The sequence below is a fragment of the Eptesicus fuscus genome, chromosome 9, assembly GCF_027574615.1.
Source record: "Eptesicus fuscus isolate TK198812 chromosome 9, DD_ASM_mEF_20220401, whole genome shotgun sequence".
NCBI classification, from domain to species: domain Eukaryota; kingdom Metazoa; phylum Chordata; class Mammalia; order Chiroptera; family Vespertilionidae; genus Eptesicus; species Eptesicus fuscus.
This window is the reverse complement of record NC_072481.1, coordinates 27,397,242-27,416,904: the sequence shown is the minus strand read 5'-3', so window position 1 is coordinate 27,416,904 and position 19,663 is coordinate 27,397,242. Positions and strand designations below refer to the sequence as shown.

Sequence of the window (19,663 nt, the reverse complement as noted above, 5' to 3'; positions counted from 1 at the left end):
TCTCCCTGGAGGGCTGTACTTCAATATAGTAAGGGGGCCCTGGGCAACGTGGTTCAGTGGTTAGAGCATAAACCTGCACACTGATTACCTGTCAAGGGCACCTACCTGGGTTGCAGGTTCAATCCCTTGCCTGGGTCAGGGCACATGCAGAAGGCAACCCAATCAATCTATCTCTTATTGATGTTCCCCTCTCTCCTTTCCTTTCATTCTCTCAAAATCAATGGAAAAAATGTTCTTGGGTGAGGATTTTAAAAAATACGTATAGTAGGGGGAACTTCTCACCCCAAAGTGACATGTGGTTTGCCGGCCAAGCAAAGACCATATAAGGGAGGTATTACAGCATGAAGGCCTCCTCAGTATTGCTGTGCTGACCGTGATTGTAACCTGAAGCAATACTGCCTCTAAAGTTGGCTCCTTAGAGATCCTGTACCCCTTGGACCTTGATTTTAATGTTCTAGAAATTGAAATTTCTGCATTGTTCAGAGCAGGTTCTATATTTCTCCTAAGCCCTAACCCCTTGCCCTAAAAAGTATGTTAGGTTGCCAATAATTTCTTAATTCAGAGAGAGGGAAACAAGGATGAGAATGGTTGATCAGCTGCCTCCTGCACACCCTCCTACTGGGGACCAAGCCCACAACTTGGGCATGTGCCCTTGACCAGAATTGAACCCATTACCCTTCGGTCTGCGGGCTGACGCTCTTATCTACTGAGCCAAACCAGCTAGGGCTAACACCAGCATTTAATGAAGTTTGTGTTTATCTTTCTGACTTGAGCTAGCACAGACACCTGCACTTTGATGTCAGCAGTTCATCTAATGTCATCAAATCTTGTATCTTATTTTCAATGCTGCTGCTGCTGTTCCCAGTGCAACCCCAGCAATCAATGATTATTTTAAAACATTGTGTTTTAAAAAAAAATTACTTCCCATCTCAAAATCCTTACTAAAGACTGAAACTCAATGTGACTGGTCCCTTTTCTATAGTGCCTACCATCTGGCCTTACTTTATGAACACTTCAGATATCCTAATGACTTCCTCCAGGTCTTTGCTCTGACTAGTGAGTTCTCCGATCACAATTTAAAAAATAAGTTTTTATTGTTTTTTAGGGAGAGAGGGATAGAGAGGAACATCTATGAGACCCCTAGCTGGTTTTGCTCAGTGGATAGAGCATCGGTCGGCCCTGCAGACTGAAGGGTTCTGGATTTAATTCAGGTCAACGGCACACACCTTGGTTGCAGGCGCCTCCCGAGCCCGGACCCTAGTCAGGGCATGTGCGGGAAGCAGCCAATTGATGTGTTTCATCGATATTTCTGTTTCCCTCTCCTACTCTAAAAATCAATGGAAAAATATCCTCTGATGAGGATTAAAAAGAAACATCGAGCTCTAGCCAGTTTGACTTGGTGGATAGAGCATCATCCTGCAGGACTTTCAGTTCCGGGTTCCATTCAGGTCAAGGGCATATGTCCTGGTTGCCCACTCAATCCCCAATAGGGGGCGTACAGGAGGCAGCCAATCAGTGATTCATTATTGATGTTTCTCTCCCTCTGAAATCAATAAAAAAAATAGCTTTTAAAAATAAAAGAAGCCCTAACTGGTTTGGCTCAGTGGATAGAGCATCGGCCTGTGGACTGAAGGGTCCCAGGTTTGATTCCAGTCAAGGGCATGTACCTTAGTTGCGGGCACATACCCAGTAGGGAGTGTGCAGGAGGCAGCTGATCGATGTTTCTAACTATCACTCTCCCTTCCTCTCTAAAAAAAATCAATAAAATATATTTTAAAAAAAATAAAAGAAGTATGTATTTCTCCATTTAAAAAAACACACAAAACATCGTTGAGAGAGAATCATTGATTGGCTGCCTCCTGCATGCACCCCCACTGGGTATTGAGCCTGTTACATGGGCATGTGCCCTGAAAGGGAATTGAACCAGCAAGTTGGTTCCTAGGTTGCTGCTCACCCGTTGAGCCACACGGGCTAGGCTGGTCACAGTTTGAAATTGCAGTCCCTTCCACACTATCCTTTGCCCCTGTTTTTCTCATCCCTTTACCTGGCATGAACTTTTTTTTTATTTGCTTGTATTTTTTTTGTCCTCAAAATACAACTCAAGGAACAGATCATTGTTTCCTGCTGTGTCTCCAGTATCTGGGAAAGTGCATGGCCGTGCGCCACACACTCAAATATGTGCTAAGTTAATGAGTTCCTAAAGACCTGATAAAATTTAAATAAAGTTGATGGAAAGTGCAAATACATATCTTAGGAGCCAAATGAGTGCAAAATCCAATTGATTCATCAACTTATCTAACTTGCAGACACGAAAGATGAGCCCCCAAACAACTTAAGGACAAAAACCCAAACCTCAAATCTTACCATTGGCTCTGGAGACACCTAGCCTTCACCTTCCTACCAAGTGAGGATCTTCATGCACCATCTTAATAGCTAATGATTACTGAGAGTGACACTCCACACTTTGCCTTTACTCTTTTTTTGGGGGGTGAGGGGCTGGGTGGCTTCCAGTAAAGACCTGAAGACCTAGACAAATTCAAAAAGCTATAAGCACTCCTTTGCCTTTTCTAATTTGAGCTCTGCAAGGCATTGATCCTCTCCTTCCATCCATTCTACCTCATCTGTCAATAGGACCGGTAGGTTCTAGGGCAGTGATGGGCAACCTTTTGAGCTTGGTGTGTCAAACTTCGCCAAAAAACTGAGCATAACTCGGGTAGTGTGTCACTTTGAGGAAAAACTAACTCCAAGACTCTAGTCGCAAATGTTTCATCCTCGGCATGCGGCCACGTGTCATCAGAAATGGCTACGCATGTCAGTGCTGACACGCGTGTCATAGGTTCGCCATCACTGTTCTAAGGAGTCTCCACTGCCTTCACAGATGATCCTTCTTGCCCTAGAGCAGGGGTCCTCAAACTTTTTAAACAGGGGGCCAGTTCACTGCCCCTCAGACCGTTGGAGGGCCGGACTATAGTTTAAAAAAAACTATGAACAAATTCCTATGCACACTGCACATATCTATTTTGAAGTAAAAAAAAAACAAAAAAACGGCAAAAACACCCGCATGTGGCCCGCGGGCCGTAGTTTGAGGACGCCTGCCCTAGAGCAAGGCTACCTCCCCCTGAAAACCCAGCAACAACTCACCTTCCTTAGCGAATGGCTATGGAGAGGTGCTATTGTCCACATTATAGACTTGGTCACTGTGAGGCTTTGAAATGTTCACTATCCCATGGTCACGGAGCAGGAAAATAGCCAAACCAGCATTATGATTGAGTCTGTCAGTGATGGCGAACCTATGACACGCGTCAGCACTGACACGCGTAGCCATTTCTGATGACACGCGGCCGCATGCCGAGGATGAAACATTTGCTGCTCCTGAGGATGAAACATTTGCGAAATGTTTTTTCCTCAAAGTGACACACTACCCGAGTTATGCTCAGTTTTTTGGCGAAGTTTGACACACCAAGCTCAAAAAGTTGCCCATCACTGCCACCGGCCGCACTTAACCTCTACCTGTGTACTCCTGCCTCAGATATGTGCTCCCCTCTGAGTTCTGGCATTTGCCTCCTTGGGCATTATGATCAGCTTTGATATTCACCAATTTATTTACTGGAGGCTGAGCCTAGAAGACAGGAACCTTAGAGGAGCTCAGTTTACCAATGACTCCAATCTAGTTCTCTTAACTGTGAACTGAGTGCTCCCAGCACAGCAGTACCATCGTGGGAATTGACAACTTTCAGCCCTTACATTTTTTTAAAATATATTTCTTTATTGATTTCAGAGAGGATGGGAGAGAGAGAAACATCAATGATGAGAGAATCATTGATCAGCTGCTCCCACACGCTCCCCGCCCCCCCCGCCCCCCCCCCCCCGCACACACTGGGGATTGAGCCTGCAACCGGGCATGTGCCCCCAGCTGGAATCGAACCTGGGACCCTTCAGTCCGCAGGCCAACGCTCTGTCCACTGAGCCAAACTGGCTAGGACTCATCCCTTAAATTTATCCATTCTCCACATTTGGTTGGAGGGAGTGGAGAAAGGCTTGGCTGGAAGTGTGGGCTGGGTGGTGTATGTATGACTGCCTTCACATCTGAGTTTAATCAGCCTCCAGCACAGATTCCCAAGCCCTTTATCTCACCACACAGCATGCCAATTCAATTTTAAACGACTGTAACTGCACAAGTGATAAATATATTCTCATTGTAAACAAAAAAAATTGAACATTACAGATAAAGCAAAAATGCCCAACACACACATTTTGATCCATCTTCAGAGTAAGGTGATCTGGATAGGGTATATTCTACACATCTTATGTATGACTCAAATTGTGATCCTTGAGCTCCATGTCAGATGTAATGAAACGTTGAGAGTGGTTCCTAGGACTTTTTAATGAGCCCTTCAGTCATGCTGTTGCTCCCTCAAGACTGAGACTGGCCTCGCCCCCCATTGCCGAGGAAGTTAACTGCACCTGGGCTGTAGCTGCGCCTCTATGCCTGGGCCCATGTGTCCTTCCAGCTTCGCCTCCCCAAAGAAGCCATCCCACCTCCCGTCAAAGGGGACACATTCCCAAGCCTTGGCTCAGGCCCTTCTCTCCCTCTTCCTCTTTCGAGGCGGTCCCTAAATGCTCCTGCTCCTAGTACACCGGCAGAGAGGGGCGAGAAGGGGACGGGTGGGGGTCGGGGGTTGGCGCCTGGGGCTCCGGCTGCCTCTGCTCAGGGCTCCTGGGCCTGGTCCTCTGGACCCGCCTCCTCCTCCGTGCAGTCCGCCTCCTCAATGCAGTCCTCGGGGTCTCCGCCCTCCTCGGCCCTGGGGCGCAGCAGATGAGGGGTCCGGGGAGGTCCTCGTGTCCAGCCGAAGTTCCGGAGACTGACGGCAGGGGAGGGTGCTCCTGCACCCAGGACGCGGCTGAGCAGCGGGGTCTGCGCGGCTGGCACATGCCGAGCCAATGCAGGGGTCGCCTCCACCTGCAGACTCTGCTCGGGGTCGTCACTCACGCTGCGGGCGAGAGGGCCGCATGAGCAAGCTTCAGCGCAGGCCCACGGGGTGGACTTGCTTTCCAGAAGAGGGCGGGAAGGACCGAGGCATTGGCACCCCAGACGGTGGGGTTGGGCGGGGACCTGGGCCCTCCTGCTGGGGCCACTCACCGCAGGTTGAAAGTTGAGCCCAGAAAGGAAGGCTTCAGAGACTCGGCCACGGTGGCCACAGTGTAGGGCGGCTGCACTGAGCCTTCGTCCCAGTACAGGTCCTTCTCCGCCGGAGGCAGGTTCTGGTACATGTCATCCACGGATAGCAGGGACACCTGGGGTGGGCAGCAAGGCACACAGGTCCTCTTGTCCTTCACAACAGGGCTCTGCCCCCAGACCACGACTCACCTGCAAGTTGCGGTCGATGAGCTGGTTGGTTTCAAAGTCATCATCATCCTCACCAAAGGGGTTGATGATCTGTTCGGCCACCTGCGGGTTGTAAGACAGTGTGTCTGCTCCATTCTCTGTCCCCAGAGTTGGGGTGGGCCCTGGGTTCATGTCTCTACAGAACACGCTGGCATGACCACCCGAAGTGCCCACCTTGAGCCAGCCAGCATAGAAGAAGAACTGCAGCAGAGTGGTGAGAGGCACATACATGTCCAGGTCCCCCAGCGCTGGCCCCGGTTCCTGGCCTGGCTCCAGAGGCTCCCGAGATTTGGCAGCCCCTGCCTCTGGCTCCACAAACTGGCGGCCAACCAGGGAGAGGGCAAAGAAGGAGTATACTGCTATGGTCACCACCTGGAGAAGGAGAAGCCTGGCTGAAGGGACGGGAGAGATGCTGTCCCTGTCCCTGAGGACCTGCAGAGGGGGATGACTATGGGGGTCGGACAACATGTAGCAAGGTATGGCAGCACCAGAGAGCATGGGGTCATCTCAGTAGGTGTCCAGAGAGGAGGAGCCCTCAGCTGTTCGGTGTCTCACTAGATTGAACTGCCCCAGGGCAGGTTCCATCTCTAATTCTCAGCGCCTCACACACAGCACGGGACAGACGGAGGGACTGGGGAGGTAGAGGCCGTTACTTGGGTGTAGACGAGAGGGATGCTGATCCAGTCGTAGTGAAACAGCATGCTGCACTTGGCTCGGTACTTGTTCAGCTCCTGGTGGAACAGCAGGAGGAGGAAGTCAGTGATGACGAGGAATGAAGAATGTGGAGCGAAGAGGGGAGCCCCCCACACACGGCCTGGGACAGGTCTGGAGGCTCATTCTGCCCTCAGAGGTGTTCCCAGGCTCGGGTGCCTGTGGTGGGAAGCAGAGCCTGCAGCCAGATGGTCTGAGTGTGAATCCCAGCTTGCCTATTAGTTGTGTGACTTGGGCAAATTTCTTTTCCACTCTCTGCCTCAGTTTCCACATCTGTGAAAGGGGGTGGTAATAATAATACCTATCTCAAGGATTGTGAGGGTCAAATGAGTTAATATCAGTATAGTGCTTCCAACAATGTGCAGTACCTAGTTGGCAAGATGTAAGTGTTAAATACTAAAATTATTATTCCAGTTTGCAAAGCTAGGGGAAGGAGGGCAGATGGGCCTGGTCCTAGGCTGACTCACTTCCAGGAGCAGGCAGAGAGCAATGTCATCACGGATTCGCCCATCCCTCCGGGCCCGGGCCGCCAGGTTGGTGAACCAGACACAGGGGACCCAGTACTTGTTGAAGTCAGATTTTAGGCTCTCAAACTTTTTCCTTTCTTCCTGAGACATGAAACCTGCGGAGATAAAGTGGGTGGAGCCCGGACTCTGCCTCTAAATGCTGGGACCCTGGCGCTTCCCCTGGGGGTCAGACCTCCCCGCCCAGGAGGCACACGAGGCACCTGCGTCCACCACGTGCTCCATGGTGGGGAAGCGCTTAAGCACCCGGGTGCTGACGGAGCGCAGCACCAGCACGGACGCCAGGTTGGCGTAGCGGACCAGGGTGCGGCGCAGCAGGCGGCCGTGCTGGTCCAGGCCGTGCACACTGGCCGAGATGACGCACATCAGCTGGTCTGGCAGCGGGATGCTTGTGTACTGGGCCCACCAGCGGTTCACCACCAAGGTCACGTAGAAACCTGGTTGCCACCAAGGGTAGCAGGGATGGGATGGGAAGATGGAAGGCCTGGAGGTCAGCGTGTCCTGCCCCTCAGCCAGAGTGCCTGGTCCAGGCAGGTTGAACCCAGGCTGAGGGAAGGACACATTTGGCTCCGGTGCCCTGAGGACACCCTCTTCCTCTGGTCCCAGCCTGATGTACTAGAGCACCCTGGGAGGAAGGAGGGTAACCCTCCTCAGGCAGAGAAGCGGTGGTTCAAGGCCAGGTGGTTCATGAGCCCTGCTTCCCCTGAGGGTGGGAATGGGGTGCCATCTCTCTCCAGCTCCCCTCCAGTACCCAGTGGTTGGTGATGCCAGCCAGCAGGTAGCTTGGGCCTTGTTTGGAGTGAGGGTCCAGCAAATGATAGGCAGGGCCTAGCCCCCTGGAAATCCCGGACCCAGCACACAGCTCCCATGCCTCTGAGCCTGCTCTGGTTGATCTCCAGGCTTGGATACTTGGTGTAAATCTGACCCTCAGAGCTGTCAACCCCACCCAAAGGTCAGGGAAGATGGCAGGATGCCAGGGAGAGCTAGAGGATAGCCTTACCCAGGACAAAGGACAAGGGGATGAGGTCTGCAGAGCGGTTGCAGTATCGGGCCACCTGAGCATACACGAGCCTCTGCTCCTGGGTCAGCAGCAGCCTGGGGAGGTCCGGGGCAGGCCTGGGTTAGAGGGAGGCGGGCAGCCTCGTCCCCCACAGACCAGCCCTGAGCCCTCCCCCTCGCACCGGTAGGTGACGCTGAGCAGAGCATACAGGACAATGAAGAGTAGGAACTCCTTGTAGAGGAGCTTGTAGATGCTTCCCCTCCAACGGAGAAGCAGCCCAGAGAAGCCTCCGAAGCGGGCCTCCGCCACTTTGAGGGTGTACGAAACCGTCATGGCGCTGGTGGCCTAGGGTAGGAGGTCACAGAGCTGCCCCCAGAGCTGTCCCTTTTCCCCAGCAAGCCTTCTCCTTAGCTTGCCTTCTTCTCATCACCAAGCTTAGTTCCCCAGGCAACCTCCCTTCAGCGGGGGTCATACACACCCCAGCCTTCCCCTTGTGTCAGCAGGCCAGGCGGGAGGAAGCTGCCAAGGACAAAGCACACCCCATCCCCTCCCTCCAGAACTCAGTGGTGCAGGGGTCACGCCAGAGTGGGCGGGACAAGGGAGAGCTGAGAGCTAGGCTGTCTCACACCTGAGGCTTCCCCAGGCTCCTCTTGCACTTGCAGGCCTAGGAGTAGTCAGACCTTGAACCGCTGAAGACAGGAGATTCAACTCTAGTCCAGACCCACCACTGTCCCTTGAGGTCTCGCTCTCCAAGCTGGTCTCCTGAGGCCCAGGGCATTCTCACCCCCACTCCATACCTGCCTACCTGCTCCAGGCAGCAGCCAGCGTTGAGGAAGGAGAACTGGGCCAGCGTTCACCTCACACACACTTAAGTACCTCCTGGGCCCATTAAGTTTGACTGGACTGAGGTTATCATTGATGGATTGAGGCTGTCACCCGCTTCCTCTGGCCCTGGGAACTGGATATGTCTCCTACCACTGCAGGGCTGGGCTGGCCTTTGAATGACAGAGGTGCCATCAGCATCGACCCCACAGCTCACACAGATGACACCATGTCCTTGAAGTCAGGGTGATAGGGATTACTGTCCCATGCTGGTCCAGGTGAGAAAATAGATGCATGATCAATTGTTACAATGATAACAGCTGCTGATTCCAGAGCACTAAGTGACAGGCACTGTGCCCAGGTACCACTATTATCACCCTCTGGTAGAATCCTCATTGCAACCCCAGGAGGTAGGGATCATCCCCACCTCACAGATGAGGTTCCAAGAAGTAAATGACTTGCCCAAGATCACACAGCTGGGATGTGTTGGAGGCAGGATTCAAAGCTGGAGTTTAGGGACTTCAAAAGCTGGAATTGGCCCATCTGGGCCTACACAAGGGCTGGCACCCTGAAGCCAGGGTCCTATCATCACCAGCCACACTGCCAAGCTTCTAGTCCAGGCTGGGGGGAATAGGGCGGGGCCTGGCCTGGCCCCTCCCCATTCCCATCCCACAGGGCTGATGAGACCACAGACCTGGGACTCAGCCCTCGAGATGTATCCCCTTCCAGCCGAGCCCAGCATTCTGACTCCTCGGGTGCCTGGGATCTGGAGTGGCATTTCCACTTCTGAGCTTCAATTTGTTTGTCGTTCAAACAGAGGAAATAATACCGGAGGCACCAGGTCAATTGTCCACCCAGCCCCAAGGTCACCCACAGAAACCCAGGAGTGGTGGTCCCGCTTCTGGCCTGTACTGGGGAGCTCCTTCCCCCACACTGTGAGCTGGTTCCCACGCACAAGTGTTTCCTGAAGAGGAAGCTTGGCAGTCAGACAAACCTGGGTTTTCATTCTAGCTCTCTGTCTACCTTATCTCTCTGAATCTGTTTCCTCTTCTGCAAAACAGGGTCAATAACACCTTCCTCACAGGGCAACTGAGTATCCAAGAAAGATGCCCGGACAGAGCCTGGAGCACTGCAGGCATTTAGCCCCGGCTGCTATTCCCATGAAAAGCCAGATCTGTTCCCTTTGGTTTCTACCTACTGGTCCACTGTTGCATCCCAGAACCAGGCAATCCTTCAAAGATGAAGAGACAGAACTTGCCCCTGATGCCTCACTAGGCTGTCTCCACAGACAGACAATGCCAGGGCCTGGCTTCTAAGCTGGATACACAAGGCCCTCTGGATGCCCCCGTCTCATCTTTACCAGCCTCTGCCCAGCTCCTTTTCACTGTTCCTTCACCATCCAGCTCAGAACATCCCCTGGGAAGCCTGCCATGATTTCCCCCCAGGTCACTCCTCAAAACCCTCTAGGTTTCCTCTCTCCTGTTGCAGCAGGAAATCATACTGTCTGGGTCTCCACTCTGGCCCGTGAGATCCTTGAGGACAGGATTGGATCTGATTCATCTTGGTAAAGCTGGAAAGGATTTGAATCCAGGCAGCTTTTCCTTTCTTTTTTTTTTTATTTTTTGTCCCTTTTAACATGAAAGACATCTGATCCACCTCCCTCTTTTTCATAAACAATTTCTTAGATGAGCAAGGTCTAGAAACCTACTCATAGCCTGACAAGTTATGTTCTCCTCCTAGGGCCCAGGTGAGATGTCAGTATGAGGAGAGAACAGGATTGGTGTGTGTGTGTGTGTGTGTGTGTGTGTGTCCATCTCAGAGGACGAGGTACCAGCTCGGGGGCCTCTGGCCATCATGGCCAGGCAGCCCTTTCCCAAGCTTTGACCTGTGGCTTTCCTAGAGCATTCTGGGATGCTTACCACTGACAGAGTTTCTTGTACCTGGGAAGCTAGGCTCCAGGCTGGAGGAGCTCAGTCCTGAGGTCCTGGGGGCCTCTTTCTGACTGCAGACCTCGAGAGCAACCCCACTGGTTGCATTTCAGTCCTCCCCCATCCTCCTCTGTGGCCCTCACGCTTCTGCCTGTTACTCACTCTGGATCGCTGAGCTGTGAATTTCCCACAGAGCCACCAGTGGGGTACAGAGCCTGAAGCCTCCCCAGAGGAAGGGGTTGGTGGTCCTGAGGCCCCATCCAACCCCTCCCTCCTGAGTTTGCTTATCTCCCTTCCCAGCTGCTGACAGGTCCCTCTGGTTTATGGTCCAGGAGAGGGAACCACTCCAGCCGTAAATCATCTGGCTCGCCCTTTTTTATCATCCTCTAGCTCTTGCCCCTCCTCTTGCCTGGCTCCCTCTCTTCTGGCCCTAACCACCAGTGACCCTCTCCCCTCCTCACAGAGAGCTGGATTTATGGCTTGGCAGTTTACAGCATGTAGTCTGGAGCCAGACTCCACCGTGAACTACCTTTGTGACCGTGGGCAAGCCATTTAACCTCTTTGTGTCTAATTTCCCTACGGGGAAATGGGAATGATAATACATACATACCTCACAGAGTTGTTATGAATATCAAATGAATTAATACTTACGCTCAGAATAGCAAAACAATTGGTAAGTATGAAATGCCTTCAAAGACCACCTGAGGTGTTTTCTTTTTTAAAATATGTTTTTATTGATTTCAGAGAGGAAGGGAGAGGGAGAGAGAGAGAAAGAGAAACATCAATGATGAGAGAGAATCATTGATCAGCTGCCTCCTGCATGTCCCACACAGGATGGAGCCTGCAACTCAGGTATGTGTTCTTGACCGGAATCGAACTGTGACCTCCTGGAATGCTCAACTACTGAGCCACACTGACCGGGCCTGAGGTTTCTTTAAAGCTGAATCCAATAGCCCGTCCTGAGTCCTAGCCTTACTTGGCATCTCTCATTCTTGCAAGACTCCCTTAGCCTCTGTGACCGACACTGTTAAGAGATTTTTATTTTATTTTTTTTTTAAATATGGAACACTTCAGCCCTAGCTGGCTTGGCTCAGTGGATAGAGCGTTGGCCTGCAGACTGAACATCCCAGGTTCAATTCCGGTCAAGGGCATATGCCCAGGTTGTGGGCTTGATCCCCAGCGGGGGGCGTGCAGGAGGCAGCAGATCAATGATTCTCTCTCATTATTGATGTTTCTATCTCTCTTTCCCTCTCCCTTCTTCTCTGAAATCAACAAAAATATATTTTAAAAAATATGGAACACTTTATGAATTTGCATGTCATCCTTGCACAGGAGTCATACCTATCTTCTCTGTATCATTCCCATTTTAGTATATTATTAACTAGAGGCCCAGTGCACGAAATTCGTGCACGGAGGGGGGTTGTCCCTCAGCCCAGCCTGTACCCTCTCCAATCTGGGACTCCTGGTAGGATCGGGCCTAAACGGGCAGTCGGACATCCCTCTCACAATCCAGGACTGCTGGCTCCCAACTGCTTGCCTGCCTGCCTTCCTGATTGCCCCTAACCGCTTCTGCCTGCCAGCCTGATCACTCCCTAACCACTCTGCTGCCAGCCTGTTTGCCCCCAACTTCCCTCCTCTGCCGGCCTGGTCACCCCTAACTGCCCTCTCCTGCAGGGTTGATCACCTCCAACTGCCCTCCCTTGCAGGCTTGGTCCCTCTCAACTGCCCTCCCTTGCAGGCCGGGTGCCTCCCAACTGCCCTCTCCTGCTGGCCATCTTGTGGTGGCCATCTTGTGTCCACATGGGGGCAGGATCTTTACCACATGGGGGCAGTGATATTGTGTGTTGCAGTGATGATCAATCTGCAGATTACTCTTTTATTAGATAGGATTTCGTAATTAGTGCTGCCAAAGTGAGCACTGAAGAGTTTCTTTTTCTCTCCATTGTATTTTTAAAAAGTTTCCCCCTAAGAGATTCTTGACTCTGAGCTGCCAAGTGGGCAGGGAATGTGGACATGTGCTCACTAGGGCAGCGGGCCTGACAGCATCCTCTGGGGGATGGAGATCCAGAGAGCTCAGTAAAACCTCAGCAGGGGCAGAGTTTGTGAGAGTCTTGGGGGTAGGAGCAAGGGCACTAGTAAGAGATATATGGAGACAGAGTAGTGCAAGGACAGAGAACCAGTGACCCCTAGAAAACTTAGGCAAAGGCCAATAGTACAGTCAGACATCTTGGGTTCAGACCTTGGCTCTGCCCCTTGTTAGCTATGTGACCTTGGGCAAGAAGCTTAACCCCTTGAGCCTCAGTTTCCTCATCTGTGAAATGAGGATAACAGTCATATCCACATCCTAAGGTTACTGTGGTCAGTCAGTAAGATAAATGCTCAGCCCAGTGCCTGGTACATGGCAGGTGTGTAAGGTCCATCAATGGCAGCTGTGTTACACTGAGGGAGGAGGCAGGCAGGCTGCCAGGCGCTTCAGTTACAGCATCTGGAGGATCTCCGGTGTCCTGGCTCCCAGAGGAGGGCTCAAGAACCTTGGTAACCTCCCAAGGGGAGAAGATAGCGAAGGGAACAGAATATGCCCAAATAACAGAATACCCCAAACATGTCACTTTGGCATATTGATTACTTTGAGCTGTAGGCATTTGAAAAAGAGCAAATGCAGGGAGAGGCTGTCCTTGAAGTTCCTTTATCTGCCTAAAGCCAGAGCCTTCAAAAGGAACTCAATGGTCATAAGTCCCTTCCTGGAAGTTTCATCTCATATCACAAGAGAGGAGACTGAAAGTCTGTATTACATCCAGACAAACTTTGTCACAAGCTATCATATCTCCCACCCATTCTCCCATGGCCCCACTCATCTTTCCTAGAAATCACTTACTCTACCCTAACAGGCTTAAATTCCCCTTCCTCTTTCCCTATTAAGAATGTATTTAAGCCCTGACTGGTTTGGCTCAGTGGATAGAGCGTCGGTCTGCGGACTGAAGGGTCCCAGGTTCGATTCCAGTCGGGGGCATGTACCTTGGTTTCGGGCACATCCCCGGTGGGGGGGGTGTGAGCTGATCAATGTTTCTAACTCTCTATCCCTCTCCCTTCCTCTCTGTAAAAAATCAATAGAATGGCCGAAACCGGTTTGGCTCAGTGGATAGAGCGTCGGCCTGCGGACTCAAGGGTCCCAGGTTCGATTCCGATCAAGGGCATGTACCTTGGTTGCGGGCACATCCCCAGTAGGGGGTGTGCAAGAGGCAGCTGGTCGATGTTTCTCTCTCATCGATGTTTCTAGCTCTCTATCCCTCTTCCTTCCTCTCTGTCAAAAATCAATAAAATATATATTTTTTAAAAAATCAATAGAATGGCCGAAACCGGTTTGGCTCAGTGGATAGAGCATTGGCCTGCGGACTGGAAGGTCCCAGGTTCGATTCCGGTCAAGGGCATGTGCCTTGGTTGTGGGTACATCCCCAGTAGGGGGTGTGCAAGAGGCAGCTGGTGGATGTTTCTCTCTCATCGATGTTTCTAGCTCTCTATGCCTCTCCCTTCCTCCCTGTAAAAATCAATAAAATATATTTTTAAAAAAATCAATAGAATGTATTAAAAAAAAAAAAGAAGGTATTTAAACCTGAATTCATTTTCCCTTGGGTATATCCCATGTATACATAGTGATAAAGTTAATAAACTTCTGTTTGTTTTTCTTTCTTCTCTTTTTATTTAATCCTCACCTGAGGATATTTTTTTCCATGATTTTTAGAGCAGAGCGAGTGGAAGGGAGAGGGAGAGACAGAGAGAAACACCAATGTGAGAGACACGTGGACTGGTTGTCTCCCGCATGCCTCTGACTAGGGTCTGGAGCCTGCAACCGAGGTACGTGCCCTTGACCAGAATCCAACCCGGGACCCTTCAGTCCGCAGGTCGATGCTCTATCCACTGAGCCAAACTGGCTAGGGCTGTTTGTTTTTCTTTTGTTAATCTGTCTTTTTGTTGAAGAATCCCATCTGAAAACCTAAGGTGGGTGGAGGTAGTTTTCACTCCTCTATAAAGTCCTAACCCACAGTACTTGTAACTGTATTTGGAGACAGGACCTTTAAGAAGGTATATAAGGCCGAAACCAGTTTGGCTCAGTGGATAGAGCGTCGGCCTGCGGACTCAAGGGTCCCAGGTTCGATTCCGGTCAAGGGCATGTACCTTGGTTTCGGGCACATCCCCAGTAGGGGGTGTGCAAGAGGCAGCTGATCGATGTTTCTCTCTCATCGATGTTTCTAACTCTCTATCCCTCTCTCTTCCTCTCTGTAAAAAAGTCAATAAAATATATATTTAAAAAAAAAATCAATAAAAAAAAAAAAGAAGGTATGTAAGTTAAAAGGAGGCCTTGACCCTGCCCAGCATAGCTCAGTGCTTGAGCGTCGACCTATGAACCCGGAGGTCAGGGTTAGATTCCTGGTCAGGGCACATGCCCCAGGAGGGGGTGTGCAGGAGGCAGCCAATCAATGATTTTCTCTCATCATTGATGTTTCTAGCTCTCTCTCTCTCTTTCTCCTCTCTGAAATCAATAAAAATATTTTAAAAACGGAGGCCTTGAGATGGGCCCAGATCTGATCTGACATCTTTTTAAATTATTGGTTGATTGATTTTAGAGAGAGAAAAAGGAAAAGAGAGAAACATCTATTTGTTTTTCCACTTATTTATGCATTCATTGGTAGATTCTTTTTTTTAAAATTCTCATCTTGAGGACATGTTTCCATTAAACTTTATTGTTAAACTTATTTTTGTTAATCCTCACCTGAGGATATTTCCCATTGATTTTTAGAGAGAGTAGAAGGGAGGGGGAGAGATACAGAGAGAGGAACATCGATGTAAGACAGACACATCAATTGAGATTGGTTGCGTCTGGTATGCGCCCCCACCAGGGCCAGGGATTGAGCCTGCAAGCGAGGTTCGTGCCCTTGACCGGAATCAAACCCAGGGACCCGTCAGTCCACAGGCCAACACTCTATTCACTGAGCCAAACCAGCTAGGGCTCCGTTGAATTTTATAAAGAGAAAGAAACATCAATTGGTTGCCTCCTGTATTCGCCCAGATCGGGGATTGAACCCAGTACCTAGGTGCTGGAGGCTAATTCCAGCAGGTCATAAATGCAAAAAGTTCATCACAAGGCTGATGAACCTTTGGGGCTTCAGCAGGGCTGAAAATCTGCATGTTAAGACAGTTCCCCTGCCGGAAACCGATCATTGTCTCACTAATAGAAAGATGTGGAAGGCTGGTCAACCTTTAAGCTCTGAAAGGCCAGAGCCAAACACTCCCTATCTAATTAAGACAATGGTAACTGAGGCAACTTCCCCACCAAATAATCATGTAAATCCTTACTGATAGCTGAGACTGGTTTGGCTCAGTGGATAGAGCGTCAGCCTGCGGACTGAAAGGTCCCAGGTTCAATTCCGGTCAAGGGCATGTACCTTGGTTGCGGGCACATCCCCAGTAGGGGGGTGTGCAAGAGGCAGCTGATCGATGTTTCTAACTCTCTATCCCTTTCCCTTCCTCTCTGTAAAAAATAAATAAAATATATTTTTAAAAAATCCTTACTGATAAGATACTGGAATTACCTAAGGGCAATGGGTGTATCCCAAACCTGAATAAAAGGGATGGCAAGGCCAAAGCAAGGTGGTAGTCCTCCCATTAGAGGTGGGCTCCCGCCTGGCTCCCAATATTCCCAAATTAATACTTTTCTAGTCTCTTTTCATGTGTGTGCAGCCTTCTCCAGAACTCAAACCCTGAACCGGAACCCTGAACCACGCGGGACGTGAAAGGGGTTCCCACATTCCCCCAACCCGATAATCTACTGATAACCTTACCTTTGATATGTATATCTGCTTTGCTATTGGGCAAAATCCTATATAATAAAGAGGTAATATGCAAATTGACTATCATGCCCTTGCACAAGATGGCCACCCCCATGTGGTCACAAGATGGCTGCCACAAGATGGTCGGCAGGGGAGGGCAGTTAGGGGGGACCAGGCCTGCAGAGGAGGGCAGTAGGGGGAGACTGGGCCTGCAGGGGAGGGCAGTTGGGGGCAATCGGGCCAGCAGGGGAGCAGTTAGGCGTTGATCAGGCTGGCAGGGGAGTGGTTAGGGGGCAATCAGGCAGGTAGGCAGACGAGTGGTTGGGAGCCAGCAGTCCCGGATTGTGAGAGGGATGTCCGACTGCCTGTGGGATCAGGCCTAAAGGGGCAGTCAGACATCCCTCGAGGGGTCCCAGATTAGAGAGGGTGCAGGCTGAGCTGAGCAATCCCCTCCCCCAGTACATGAATTTCGTGCACTGGGCCTCTAGTGTGTTAATAAAAAGCTAGGGTTCCAGCCCTGGCTGGTTTGGCTCAGTGGATAGAGCATCGGCCTGTGGATTGAAGGTTCTTAAGTTTGATTTTGGTCAAGGGCACATGCCCAGGGTTGCAGGCTCAATCCCCAGTAGAGGGAGTGCAGGAGGCAGCCAATCAATGATTCTCTCTCATCGTTGATGTTTCTATCTCTCCCTCTCCCTTCCTCTCTGAGATCAATAAATATATATATATTTTTAAAAAGCTAGGGGGCCGAAACCGGTTTGGCTCAGTGGATAGAGTGTCAGCCTGCGGACTGAAAGGTCCCAGGTTCGATTCCAGTCAAGGGCATGTACCTTGGTTGCGGGCACATCCCCAGTAGAGGTGTGCAAGAGGCAGCTAACTGATGTTTCTCTCTCATTGATGTTTCTAACTCTCTATCTCCCTCCCTTCCTCTCTGTAAAAAATCAATAAAATATATTTTAAAAATAAATAAATAAATAAAATAAAAAATATAAAAAGCTAGGGGTCCAGAGATTTGGGAACTTAGCTACTAAAGTTAAGCCTTCCCTGGCTCCCCTGAAAAATGCCTTCCAAATTTATATTTCATGTCTAGTCTCTTTATTAATTTACTTGCAGCCTCTTCTCCAGATTCCTGAATCCTAGTAGATGCAGGATAACACCCCGGCACCTAGGTATGTGCCCTGACCAGGAATCAAACCTGAAACCTTTTGGTGTATGGGACAATGCTCCAACCAACTGAGCAACCAGATCAGAGCTCATTGGTTGATTCTTTTTAAAAAATATATTTTTTTATTGATTGCAGAGAGGAAAGGAGAGGGAGAGATAGAAAAATCCATCAGCTGCCTCCTGCATGGCCCCTACTGGGGATAGAGCCTGCAACCCTGGCATAGACCCTGGCCTGATGGGGAATCTAACGGTGACTTCCTGCTTCATATGTCGAAGCTCAACCACTGAGCTACACTGACCAGGCTTATTGGTTGATTATTTTTTTATTGATTTCAGAGGTGAAGGGAGAGGGAGAGAGAGACAGTAACACAGTGGTGAGAGAGAATCACTGATCGGCTGCCTCCTGCACACCCCCTACAGGGGATCAAACCCGCAACCCAGGCATGTGCTGTGCCCTTGGCCAGAATCGAACCTGGACCCTTCAGTCCGCAGGCTGATGCTCTATTCACTGAGCCAATCCAGCTGAGGCATTGGTTGATTCTTGTAAGTACCCTGATGGGGGATAGAACCCGAAACTTGGCTCATCGGGAGGGTACTCTAACCAAGTGAGCTACCTGCTCAGGGCTCACTGACTAGGGTCTTTATCAGAAGAGATTAGGACATAAAGAAAAAGATCACGTGAAGTCAGAGGGAGAAGACTGCATCTGCAGTCTCAGAAGAAATTAACCTTATCAATACCTTGATCTTGGACTTCCAGCCTCCAGAACGGTAAGAAAATAAATTTCTGTTGTTTAAGCCATCTAGTCTCTGGTATTTTGATATGTCAAACCTAGAAAACTAATATAAATACATTTTGCTTTATTTTCCAAAATAAAATTGCAATAACAAATAATGCCTTTTCAGTTCGCAGGCCGACGCTCTATCCACTGAGCCAAACCGGCTAGGGTCACAAATAATGCCTTTTCTTGTTTTTTGTGTTTTTTTTTTCAAATAATGCCTTTTCAAACTATGCATGTCTCGGCCCCATTTCCCCTGTGGATTTGTCCCTTCTAGCCTCAGCACTACCATTTCCCCCGTGGAAAATTGTTGACCAGTAGGACAAAGATCAAACTCCTGAGTCTGGCAATGAAAGCCTTCCTGCCAAACCCTATCTCCTACTCCCCCTCCTTTGAGCTACCAGTGTTTCTCCTCCATATCTCAGGCTGTTTTGGTTCTCCCTTCAGTGGCTGTGAAGGGCAAGGTTAGAGAAGTAGGCCGTTGCCCTGGCTGGTTTGGCTCAGTGGATAGAGCGTTGGCCTGTGGACTGAAAGGTCCCAGGTTCGATTCTGGTCAAGGGCATGTACCTTGGTTGCGGGCACATCCCCAGTAGGGGGAGTGCAGGAGGCAGCTGATTGATGTTTCTCTCTCATAGATGTTTCTAACTCTCTATCCTTCTCCCTTCCTCTCTGTAAAAAGTCAATAAAATATATTAAAATAAAATAAAAAAGAACTAGAATTAAAAAAAAAGAGAGAAGTAGGCCGTTGAGGGCCTGATGAGGGATTGGAAGGAAGATGAAATGGAGATGAGACTAACGGCAGGGAGACCAGCAAGGTCCAATAGCAATAATCCCAACCAGAGAGACTGTGACCCAGATTAGGGTGTGGGGGAAAGATGAGTGAAGTGGGTAGATTTCAGAGATATTTGGGAGGTAAAATAGACATGTATTGGGTACTCAAAAAATATTTTTAAAAAAATATTTTTATTGATTTCAGGGAGAGGGAGAGAGATAGAAACATCAATGATGAGAGAGAATCATTGATTGGCTGTCTCCTGCACAGCCCCCTACTGGGGATGGAGCCCACAACCCAGGCATGTGCCCTGCCTGACTGGGAATGGAACCCTGACCTCCTGGTTTATAGGTCAACGCTTAATCACTGAGCACTGCTGGCCGGGCTAAAAAAATATTTGTTCACGTTCCTGACTTTTTTTTCTTTTTCTAAAAAAGTGAATAGAGCTTAGCCTGCAGTCCGAAGGGCCCTAGCATAGGATCAACTCCTTCCTGTCAACGGTACATACCACTGTTGCAGGCTTGATTTCCCAGCCCTGGTCAGAATGCATGCAGGAGGCAACCAATTGATGTCTCTCTCATATCGATGCTTCTCTCTCTCTCTGTCTTTCCCCCTCCCACTCTCTGGAAAAATCAATGGAAAAATAACCTCGGATGAAGAGTAAAAAATAAATAAATAAAAGGAGGACTAGTTCTTTTTATTTTTATTGATTTTAGAGAGTGAGGAAGAGAAAGAGAAACATCAATGTAAGAGTGATG

The 19,663-nt window shown here is 49.8% G+C and overlaps 1 protein-coding gene and 1 pseudogene across 1 annotated transcript; both read right to left on the bottom strand.

Moving 5' to 3' along the window:
- Window positions 1-4,708: 4,708 nt before the first annotated feature.
- Window positions 4,709-7,954, bottom strand: BEST4 (bestrophin 4). The gene is made up of 9 exons (XM_008161550.3): window positions 7,803-7,954; window positions 7,622-7,716; window positions 6,825-7,058; window positions 6,565-6,719; window positions 6,040-6,117; window positions 5,561-5,758; window positions 5,369-5,449; window positions 5,141-5,295; window positions 4,709-4,991 (listed from the first exon to the last, which is right to left on the bottom strand). The coding sequence occupies exons 1-9, from the start codon at window positions 7,952-7,954 to the stop codon at window positions 4,709-4,711; spliced, it is 1,431 nt and encodes a 476-aa protein (XP_008159772.1).
- Window positions 7,955-11,658: 3,704 nt separating this feature from the next.
- Window positions 11,659-11,755, bottom strand: LOC129150403 (U6 spliceosomal RNA; annotated as a pseudogene).
- Between the last annotated feature and the right edge of the window lie 7,908 nt (window positions 11,756-19,663).